General features: G+C 38.6%; 1 protein-coding gene and 1 long non-coding RNA gene across 5 annotated transcripts in view; one reads left to right on the top strand and one right to left on the bottom strand.

The window, feature by feature from the left end:
* LOC123515900 overlaps positions 1–12191 on the top strand; it is an 83607-nt gene that overhangs the window by 51166 nt on the left and 20250 nt on the right. The gene's annotated exons all lie outside the window — the stretch shown is intronic.
* Positions 1–12191, bottom strand: part of LOC123515895 (intraflagellar transport protein 88 homolog) — a 73401-nt gene that overhangs the window by 35731 nt on the left and 25479 nt on the right. For both annotated transcript variants that reach the window (XM_045274788.1, XM_045274790.1), the window contains exons 9-13: positions 11929–12115; positions 11540–11726; positions 10987–11134; positions 10625–10736; positions 885–1119 (exon numbers count right to left, since the gene is read on the bottom strand). In XM_045274788.1, coding sequence (XP_045130723.1) covers positions 885–1119; positions 10625–10736; positions 10987–11134; positions 11540–11726; positions 11929–12115 — 869 coding nt within the window. The remainder of the gene's footprint in view (positions 1–884; positions 1120–10624; positions 10737–10986; positions 11135–11539; positions 11727–11928; positions 12116–12191) is intronic.

Consider the following 12191-nt stretch of genomic DNA (forward strand, 5'->3'; position numbering starts at 1 on the left):
ATTCTAGTACCTTAATTGATACAATAGTACCTTGACTTATAAGTTTAATTAATTCCATGATGGAGCTCATATCTCAATTTGCTCATAATTCCAATAAATTTTCCTCATTGAAATAATTGAAATGCCATTAATCCATTTGTTTCGTGTTCCTTTTCAGAAAGGTTTGGAAATGAGTTAGGCATGTGCCATTGCAAAATACTACTTGTTTAGTATCCATGGTCAGACAAAAGAAATTTGAATAAATAATTGTACGAAAAGCACAAAATAATAGCGTAACACGAGAAACACTTCCTTGGAAGAAAAAAGTTAACTGAATGTGTCAGACTTGGGGTGCTGGGCATTCACTGTGCTTAATAGCAGCAGCTTATCTGGAGCTAGCTCATAACTAAAATTTAGGTTCACAAGTCAAAACAAAAGATAGACTGAGCGACAGCTCATTTCTTTGATTTTTCATAAGTCGGGGTGTTTGTAACTAATATTTCACTGTAAATGAAAGCCCCTATAGCTATAAGGAGAAATGGAGGCGACAATAAAGAACAGGAGGATAATGATGAGTCAAACCATGAATGAAAATTATGAAACGTCAAAGGTAAAAGATGGTACAAGTAGTGCTGAGAGAGAGAGAGAGAGAGAGAGAGAGAGAGAGAGAGAGAGAGAGAGAGAGAGAGAGAGAGAGAGAATGAAATCTGAGGAAATTTCAGGACAAGTAAGATTTTGCAGATGATATTCTACACTTTATCAAGAAATCCTTATTTATTACTTTAGTTATAAATTATGTTAGTCATTTTACATTCGTGCAATGATAAATCAGATTCCTTATTGAAATTTTATAATAGTACAATGCTTTCATAAATATTTAAATTTCTACAAACAATTCTACTCACATTCAACATTCTCAGGAAAGCGTCGATTGATCTGCTTGTATGTTTGAAGTGCCTGCTGGTAGTTGCCTGAGCGGCGGTGGCAGGCAGCAACCATAAGTTGCCACTTGGGTTCATCTGGCTGCATAAGTGCTGCTCGCTCAAAATAACTGATAGCCTTCTCTGCCACCTGATGCTCAATAAAATACGAACCCAACCAATCTATGACCTCCAAGTTGCTTGGGAAGTAACGATATGACTGTGGGAATTAAGACCGGTCTTAAACACACACACATAATATATAAAGGAGGGAAGAGAACCAAGTCCTTGAACTATAGACATGTGTCACTGACTAGTATTGTGGAAAAGCTCTATGAAATTATGATTAAAGAAAAATGGCTGAATTATCTAGAGGAAAATTAAATCACAAATAACTCCCAATGAGGATTTAGATAAAGAAGGTCATGTATAACAAATCTACTAAGTTTCTATACATAGGTAACAGATGAGGTACAAGGGAGAGATGGATGAGTGGACACATTGTACTTATATATTAAAAAGGCTTTTGACAGAGTACGACATAGAAGACTCCTATGGAAAATAGAACATATAGGAGGAGTAAAAGGAAGTATCTTAACTAGATGAAGGACTACTTAACAGGAAAAGAAATGAGGACAGTGATAAGAGACACCCTATCAAGTTGGAGTACAGAAACTAGTGGTGTACGACAGGGGTCAGTTCTGGCACCAATAATTTTTCAAATTTATATTAATGATATATAGCAGAACCTGAGTAGCTCCATAAATTTGTTTGCTGATGATGTGAAACTTTTGAGAGTAATAAGGAATGATGAAGATAACTTCAATTACAGCGACTTTCATGTTCTCCTGAATTTGTCTCTTTACAACTTCTGAAAATTTAACTTTTTCCTCTTCTTGCTCCTGCTTCCATTAATTTTGTAGTTCCTTCAGCTTGTTTTCACCCAATCCACCTTCTGCCCTGTCCACAATCCTGTCCTGCACTTTAACCTGTAAGCTCTTTAAGGAGCTTTCGTAATCGTAGCATGTGGCTTTTAGTACGTCATTTTGTTTCTTTATTTCTTGTATCTCTTTCAATCCCTGATTGATTGCACTAACCTTCTCACATTCTACTAATCTCAATTTCAGCTCTGTGTTTTCCGTTATCAGTCGGTCCTGTTTGTCCATTAGACTCGACATCACCTCCTTCATATACCTTAATTTTCTTTCCACGTTGATTAACCTTCTCATATTACCTTGTTCATCCCTGAATCCCGAAAAATCCTTGTCCATAATATCATCTGTTAGTTTCCTTAGACCAACAGGAGTTTCAATGTACTGTTGGGTTTCACACGGTGGCGTATGTTTTGGTTCTGCCATATGCCTGGCAGCAGTACTCTGTTCCATCATGCTCTCGTTATTTTTTTGGTATATACGATCCAACACTTATTTAATTTGGAGACAGGAGAACCTATGGCCCCCTCCCCCCCTGTGTACATACGTCTAGGCCAGTCTCCAACTCCTGTTGTAGCTTTTCTCTGTGAGCTGTTCAGATGCGTCTGGTCGGCACGATGGCTGGTGTGTGTGTGTGTGTGTGTGTGTGTGTGTGTGTGTGTGTGTGTGTGTGTGTGTGTGTGTGTGTGTGTGTATTTTACCTACCTAGTTGTAGTTTTACAGGGCCTGGGCTTTACGCTCGTGTGGCCCCGTCTCCATATCTACACTTATCCAATTTTTCTTTAAAACTATGTACATTCATTGCTGACACCACTTCTTCACTCAAACCGTTCCACATCTCAACACATCTTCGTGGGAAACTATATTTTTTAACATCTCTCAGACATGTTCCCTTCCTCAGCTTTTTACTATGCGATCTTGTGCTTCGAATGTCATATTTTTCTCTCATGATTAGTTTCTCATTATCCACTTGTTCCATTCCATTGATCAATTTATAAACTTGTATCAGATCCCCTCTCTCCCTTCTCTGTTCCAGGGTTGGTAGATCCATAACCTTTAGTCTCTCCTCATATGTCATGCCTTCAAATTCTGGAACCATTCTTGTAGCCATTTTTTTGTAATCTCTCCAACTTCCTTATGTGTCTTTTTATGGGGGGGGTCCACACAACTCCTGCATATTCCAATCTGGATCTTATTATAGTAGTACTTATCAATTTCTTCATCATTTCTTTGTCCATGTAGTGAAATGCTATTTCAATATTCCTTAGCAAATTATATGTCTCTCTGAAAATTCTATCAATATGGCTAACCGGTTGATTATTTTCTTCCATCGTCATTCCCAAATCCTTTTCCTTTTTTACTTTTTCCAGTTCTATTCCCACTGGTTGTTTTTCACTCTTTCCTATATCCATGATGTGGCTTTTGTCAACATTGAATTCCATCTCCCATTTTTTTACTCCATTCCGAGATCTTATTTAGGTCTTCCTGCAGTATTTCACAATCCTCTTTTTGCTTTATAACTCTGGACAGCTTCGCATCGTCCGCAAACAGATTTACGTAGCTGTTCACTCCTTCTGGCATGTCGTTTATATATATATATGAGAAAAAGTATTGGCGCCAATACTGACCCCTGCTGCACTCCGCTTTCTACTGCTCTCCACTTGGACTTCATATCTTTAACTACCGTCCTTATTTCTCTCCCCTTCAAATAATTTTCCATCCATCTCAATGTGCTTCCTTTTAAGCCACCCTTCTCCTCTAACTTCCACAGTAACCTTGCATGTGGCACTTTATCAAATGCCTTTTTTGAATCCAAATAAATACAGTCAACCCATCCCTCACTCTCTTGTACTCTATCAACTATTCTAGAGTAGAAACTCAGTAAATTTGTTACACACAACTGCCCTTTTCTAAAACCAAATTGGCTATTTGATAATAATTTGTTGTCTTCGAGAAACTCGATCCATTGTTTCTTTATTACTCTTTCACATATCTTACATATTACACTAGTTGGTGATACCGGTCTGTAATTTAATGGTTCTTCCATTCTTCCACTCTTATATATGGGAACCACCTCAGCTCTTTTCCATTCTACTGGTACTATTCCATTTTCTATTGAGCATTTTTGATGTTGTATAGAGGACTTGCTAGTTCTTCTCTAAATTCTTTCAGTATTTTGCCTGAGACTTCATCCGGTCCTATTGCCTTCTCTTTATCCAATTCCTTCATTAACTCTTTTATTTCAAGCTTGGTTACTTTAATCTCTTTCATATAGACGGTCTCTCTGTGTGTGTGTATTTACCTAATTGTATTTACCTAATTGTAACATACGGGAAAAGAGCTATGCTCGTGTTGTCCCGTCTCCATATCTATTAATGTCCAGCTTTTTCTTAAAATCATGAATATTCCTTGCGTTGACCACTTCCACGTCTAAACTATTCCATGCTTCCACCCTTCTATGAGGGAAGCTATATTTTTCACATCTCTCCTATAAGTGGCCATTTTAGTTTTTCCCATGCCCTCTCGACATTCTTCCATTCCACATACACAGATCTTCCCTATCCATTTTTCCATGCCAATCATCACTCTGTATATTGCTATCAGGTCTCCCTTTCTCTTCTGTTTTCCAGGGTTGGAAGTTGCATTCTTTTCAGTCTGTCTTCATAAGTCAAATCTCTTAAGTCAGGCACCATTTTCGTTGCAGCCCTCTGTACTTTCTCTAGTTTCCTTATGTGTTTCTTTAAGTTCGGAGCCCACTGTATTGTTGCATATTCAAGCCTCGGTCTTATCATTGCAGTAATTATTTTCTTCATCATTTCTTCATCTAGATATACGAACGCCACTCTTATGTTCCTCAATAAGTTCAATACTTCTCCAATTATTTTGTTTATATGTCTCTCTGGCGATAGGTCATTGGTAATTGTCACCCCAAGGTCTTTTTCTTCATGACTGGTTTTATGTCTTCATTTCCTATCTTGTACATACTCCTGATTCTTCTTTCACTCTTGCCAAACTCTATTTTCTTGCATTTTGTCGTGTTGAACTCCATTTGCCATGTACAGCTCCATTTCCATATTCTGTCCAAGTCTTCCTGGAGTAGTTCACAATCTTTGTCACATCTCACTTTTCGTAACAATTTTGCATCGTCTGCAAATAGGCTCACATAACTGGACACCCCATCCACCATGTCATTTATGTAGACTGCGAACATTACTGATGCCAACACTGATCCCTGTGGAACTCCACTCTCCACCAATCCCCATTCTGATGGTCTGTCCTTAATTATTGTTCTCATTTCTCTTCCTACCAAAAGTCTTCCATCCATTTTAGTAAACTGCCATGCACTCCTCCTACCATTTCAAGTTTCCAGATCAGTCTCTGGTGTGGTACCTTATCAAAGGCCTTTTTTAAATCCAGATATATTCCATCAGCCCAACCATCTCTTTCCTGTATTACATCTATCACCCTCGAATAGTAACATATCAGGTTTGTCGTGCATGAACGCCCTTTCCTAAAACCAAATTGACACTCACAAAGTATGTCATTTTCTCCAAGAAGTCTGTCCATCTAGTCTTCACCACCCTCTCACACATCTTAGCTACCACACTTGTAAGTGACACTGGTCTATAGTTCAATGGGTCTCTCTTGTTACCTGATTTATAGATTGGGACAATGTTAGCTCTTTTCCAGTCTTGGGGCACTATGCCTTCCCTTAATGAGGCATCAATTACTTCACAAACTTTTTCTGCCAATTGCTCCCTGCATTCTCTTAAAATCCATCCTGATACCCCATCAGGTCCCACAGCTTTTCTCACTTCTAAACTCCCCATCATGTTCTTGATCTCCTCCACCGTTACTTGAAACTCCTTCATAATCCCTTTCTGTTCCATTACCAGTGGTTTGTCAAAAGCAGTCTCCTTTGTGAATACCTTCCAGCATCCATTCATAGCCTCTGCCATTTCCTGGGATCTTCACTGTATACTCCATTTACTTCTAAACTTTCAATACTTTCTCTATTTTTGATGTTGTTGTTCAAAAATAGAGAAAGTATTGAAAGTTTAGAAGTAAATGGAGTATACAGTGAAGATCCCAGGGAAATGGCAGAGGCTATGAATGGATGCTTTCGGAAGGTATTCACAAAGGAGACTGCGTTTGACAAACCACTGGTAATGGAACAGAAAGGGATTATGAAGGAGTTTCAAGTAACGGTGGAGGAGATCAAGAACATGATGGGGAGTTTAGAAGTGAGAAAGCTGTGGGACCTGATGTGTGTGTGTGTGTGTGTGTGTGTGTGTGTGTGTGTGTGTGTGTGTGTGTGTTTGTGTGTAATTCACTGCTTGATCTGCTGCAGTCTCTGACGAGACAGCCAGACGTTACCCTACGGAACGAGCTCAGAGCTCATTATTTCCGATCTTGGGATAGGTCTGAGACCAGGCACACACCACACACCGGGACAACAAGGTCACAACTCCTCGATTTACATCCCATACCTACTCACTGCTAGGTGAACAGGGGCTACACGTCAAAGGAGACACACCCAAATATCTCCACCCGGCCGGGGAATTGAAACCCGGTCATCTGGCTTGTGAAGCCAGCGCTCTAACCACTGAGCTACCGGGCCGTGTGTGTGTATTTACCTAATTGTAACATACGGGAAAAGAGCTATGCTCGTACTGTCCCGTCTCCATATCTACTAATGTCCAGCTTTTTCTTAAAATCATGAATATTCCTTGCGTTGACCACTTCCACGTCTAAACTATTCCATGCTTCCACCCTTCTATGAGGGAAGCTATATTTTTTCACATCTCTCCTATAAGTGGCCATTTTTAGTTTTTTCCCATGCCCTCTCGACATTCTTTCATTCCACATACACAGATCTTCCCTATCCATTTTTCCATGCCAATCATCACTCTGTATATTGCTATCAGGTCTCCCCTTCTCTTCTGTTTTCCAGGGTCGGAAGTTGCATTCTTTTCAGTCTGTCTTCATAAGTCAAATCTCTTAAGTCAGGCACCATTTTGTTGCAGCCCTCTGTACTTTCTCTAGTTTCCTTATGTGTTTCTTTAAGTTCGAGCCCACTGTATTGTTGCATATTCAAGCCTCGGTCTTATCATTGCAGTAATTATTTTCTTCATCATTTCTTCATCTAAATATACGAACGCCACTCTTATGTTCCTCAATAAGTTCAATACTTCTCCAATTATTTTGTTTATATGTCTCTCTGGCGATAGGTCATTGGTAATTGTCACCCCAAGGTCTTTTTCTTCATGACTGGTTTTATGTCTTCATTTCCTATCTTGTACATACTCCTGATTCTTCTTTCACTCTTGCCAAACTCTATTTTCTTGCATTTTGTCGTGTTGAACTCCATTTGCCATGTACAGCTCCATTTCCATATTCTGTCCAAGTCTTCCTGGAGTAGTTCGCAATCTTTGTCACATCTCACTTTTCTTAACAATTTTGCATCGTCTGCAAATAGGCTCACATAACTGGACACCCCATCCACCATGTCATTTATGTAGACTGCGAACATTACTGGTGCCAACACTGATCCCTGTGGAACTCCACTCTCCACCAAGCCCCATTCTGATGGTCTGTCCTTAATTATTGTTCTCATTTCTCTTCCTACCAAAAGTCTTCCATCCATTTTAGTAAACTGCCATGCACTCCTCCTACCATTTCAAGTTTCCAGATCAGTCTCCGGTGTGGTACCTTATCAAAGGCCTTTTTTAAATCCAGATATATTCCATCAGCCCAACCATCTCTTTCCTGTATTACATCTATCACCCTCGAATAGTAACATATCAGGTTTGTCGTGCATGAACGCCCTTTTCTAAAACCAAATTGACACTCACAAAGTATGTCATTTTTCTCCAAGAAGTCTGTCCATCTATTCTTCACCACCCTCTCACACATCTTAGCTACCACACTTGTAAGTGACACTGGTCTATAGTTCAATGGGTCTCTCTTGTTACCTGATTTATAGATTGGGACAATGTTAGCTCTTTTCCAGTCTTGGGGCACTACACCTTCCCTTAATGAGGCATCAATTACTTCACAAACTTTTTCTGCCAGTTGCTCCCTGCATTCTCTTAAAATCCATCCTGATACCCCATCAGGTCCCACAGCTTTTCTCACTTCTAAACTCCCCATCATATTCTTGATCTCCTCCACAGTTACTTGAAACTCCTTCATAATCCCTTTCTGTTCCATTACCAGTGGTTTGTCAAAAGCAGTCTCCTTTGTGAATACCTTCCGAAAGCATCCATTCATAGCCTCTGCCATTTCCTGGGATCTTCACTGCATACTCCATTTACTTCTAAACTTTCAATACTTTCTCTATTTTTGATGTTGTTGTTCACATGTCTGTAAAAAGCCTTGGTTGGTCTTTACATTTATCAATTATATCCTTTTCTTGTTTCTTTCTTTCTTCTCTTCTAATCAACACATATTCATTTCTTGCTCTTTTGTAACTTTCCCACTGCTTAATCCGTCTTTTCCTTCTCCACCTCTTCCATGCATCCTCTTTTCTTGTTCTAGCCTTTTCACATCTATCGTTAAACCAGTCCTGCTTTCCAACTTCTCTATGTTGTCTTATTGGTACAAATTTTTCTCACCTTCTTTGTATATTTTTATAAATTCCTTCCACTTTTCATTTGCTCCTTAGCACTCTTGAATTTCATCCAATTTGTCTCTTGAAAGAATTTCTTTAGGTTTCCAAAATCTGTCTTGGCATAATTCCATCTTCCCACTTTATATTCTTCATTTCTTCTAGATTTCTCTTCATCTATCACCTTGAACTCCAAAACTGCATGATCACTCTTTGCTAAAGGGCACTCCACCCTCATCTCCTCAATGACCATTGGCTCTGTACTAAAGACCAAGTCCAGTCTTGACGATGCTCCTCTCCTCCAAACCTAGTATCTTCTTTGACCCACTGAGTTAACACATTTTCCATTGCCAGTGTCAATAGTGTATTTCCCCATGTTGTCTCTGATCCTTCCATTGACCAGTCCTCCCAACACACCTCTTTACAATTAAAATCTCCCATCATTATAGTTCGTTCACAGCCACCCAACATTTCTTCCAGACATGTTCCTGTATCACTTATCATTTCTTCATATTCCTGTACTGACCATGCATTTGTCTTAGGTGGTACGTACACCACTATGTAGTGCCTCTTTTTCCTTCATTAGTTTCTGCTCTGATCTTTAGCACTTCTGCCTTTCCCATACCTTCTTTCACTTGATCCACCTTTATATCTTTTTAACCAGCAACATCACTCCTCCTCCCATCTTACCTACTCTATTTCTTTTCCAAACATTATATTTCCTTCTCCAACCATCATCAGGTCTTCTCCTCTCTCAGTTTTGTTTCAGTAAGACCCACAATATCTGGGTTCTTGTCCCTCAAGTAATCGTTGAGTTCTAAAATCCCGATATCACTCCATTTATGTTGGAATACATTACATTCCGCTCATACGTAAGTTTCTTTAGTCCTTTCTTGCTGTACTTTTCTGGGTTATGAACCACTTCCTCAGTCTCATATCCAAGATTCTCCAGAAAACTCTTTCTTCTCCTCTTCTGTCCTCTCTTCATTTTTTTCAAAGCCTCCTTTCTCAACTCATTTAACATTTCTCTTTCCTTTTCACCGAGATCTCTTCTCAACCAAATCTTCCTTGTTGTTTCCTGCTGGGCTAGCCTCCATGACTTCTCCACCAATTCATCTACATCCTTTTGTGACTTAAGTTTGATTCTTATTGGCCTCATACCTTCTCCTGTGAACTTTCCAATTCTATGGAAGTCCTCTATTTCTTGTACTAGGTCTTTTCCTCCTCCTGCACCACATTAATGATATTATTTATCACCTTTTTATGTTTTTCTCTCTCCATTTTACTCGGTGTCTTATCCTCCTCCACACCAAATATCACCACACATCTCTTTTTGTCTACAGTTTCCCTCACCAATGTCTCATTTGACTTAATAACCTTCACCACTTTCTCAGCAATCTTCTCTTCTATGATCTGTTGATCTATAATTTCAGCAAGGCCCAAAGTTTTCTCCCAGACTCTTTGATTTCCTTTTCCAGACTTGCAACTTTGTAATTTACCTCCTTTCTTTCCACTTCCTGACTTTTTTTCCATTCAGCCTGCTTCTCCATCACTTTTCCTAGAGATTCTCCACATTTGTCGCAATTCACTTTAATTAACTTAACTTCCTCTTTCAGTACTGCATTTTCTTTCTTCATATCGGGCACTCTTTCATTACATTGTCATAACTCGTTTCCAGGCCCCATACTTTTCAAACAGTTTTTCAATTTTACCTTCCAACTCCAGAATTTTCTTCACATAAACGCTCTTCTCCATTATTCCTTGAAATCCTGTGAAGTCTGATTCATCTTTCGAGTTCACGGCCGCCATGTTGCGCAGATGTAAACAAACCAGCTGATGGCTCAAACGCAGGCTACAGTTTATATTCACCTTCCCTGGACATTATTTTGCTAATCAACAGTTAACATGACTATATGGAGATGGGACAAACATTACAAGCTCCTTTCCCACCTTGGTTACTCTTAGGCAATGGTAACTGTAGAATTAGAGATGATTGCTCTGGAGCTCAGCGACCACATCCGCCATCGACGGTGTCCCGTGTGTGTGTGTGTGTGTGTATGTGTGTGTGTGTGTGTGTGTTAATTCTAAAATCTACTTAACAGGAATAAATATTTGAGACAAATATTTATATTACATTTTGGTAGGGGAAAAAAAAAAAATTGCCAAAGAAAAAAAAAACATACATCAAAATAATATTGATAAGCTTGCTGCTTGTCTCCCTCTGAGTCAAAAATCTGTCCCAGGCGCTGATGAATGTGTGGGTCAGTGGGCACCAGCCCCAGTAGCTGCAGGTACCTGGGGAAGGTAATGAACTTTGTTCATCTTGAATACAGCTACTTATTGTATTCTCAGTTTTTAATAACAGAATCGAGAAAGCAATATGCAACTCGATCATCTGCTTCTGAACATGTTTTTCTGTTTGCAATAAGGAAATATATGTGCATATGTACCTTATATAATTTGATCAAAATTTGCTAGGCTGATATTTGCAGACACATTATTAATGGGAGTGGATTGGAGGAACAAAAACATTTGAGTGACACACCATTCAGAGGCCTGGTCATTGTCCTGCAACAGTTGGTAGAGATGGGCAATCTGGTATACAACAGGAGGATAGTTACGTACAATAGCATGCATCTTCAGGAGAGAATCTAAGGCCTCTTCATAATTACCTAATTTCTTGTTTGTTAGCCCTGCAAAAAATATTCATAGCTATAAAAACTAATATGTACATGTAATTATAATAATATAGATAGATGAAGATAGGTAAATATATGATACTATAACTTTTCATTATAACTTCTTACCAGAAGTGTTATGGGTCTTAGATGAAAGTTAAATATGTGATGCAAACCTTGTAAGAATTTCATATTACTTGACTGTAAGATGAAAGTAAAAAAATATATGTAATAAAAATTAATAATAGTTAAAAATGCAATTACCTCTGACCATTTTCACTTCTTGGTTACATTCAGAGGAAGATATGTGATTAAAGTGTAAATGAATGAATTGCAAAACAGGAAGTACCTCAGAGGCAGGAGAATAGTTCAATGACTTAAGGATATTGTTAGAATTATTGCTGAATACTTTTAACTTACCAAGATTATATAAAGCTTCTACACAGGAGGCATCAATATCTAAGGCAGCAATGTAGTGTTCTCGGGCCTTCTCATAATCTTCTCGTTTATAGCAGCAATTTCCAAGGTTCACAAGGGCAGCATCATTGTATCCATTAGCATCACGTGCCATCTGGGCATAATTGTCAGCCAAGTCTGTTTCATTTTGCTGTTTGAAAAATATATGGTTTCTTCAGCAAAGAAAATAATGATAAGTACAAAGTTATAAGTAGTATTTTGTTAGTGTGCTTATTTTCAATGAGAGATAATGTGTAATATTTGTTGGTTTGTCTTCATCAAAAAAGAAGATTAGCAACATAGAGATTCAAGAATCAGACCCAAACTACTATAGTAAACAAATACATTCTTACCAGAAAATAGAGGAAAGAAAGATTAGTTGCTGCTGTACTAGCTACTTTGGTCTCCTTCTTCTCAAACATCTTTAAAGTCTCTACTGCATCCTTGAAATTTTTCTGCCTCAAATACATGACAGCTTTATTGATCTCCAAGTCATTGGCCAAGTCAGCATACTGAGAGTTTTTTATTGCATCCACACACCTATCCGGCATCAATAAAGAAAGCTTTCATTATGTTAGTGCAGTGTATGTTTTAGGCATTCCATAGTAACACTAAG

Source organism: Portunus trituberculatus, chromosome 40 (assembly GCF_017591435.1).
Source record: "Portunus trituberculatus isolate SZX2019 chromosome 40, ASM1759143v1, whole genome shotgun sequence".
NCBI lineage: Eukaryota > Metazoa > Arthropoda > Malacostraca > Decapoda > Portunidae > Portunus > Portunus trituberculatus.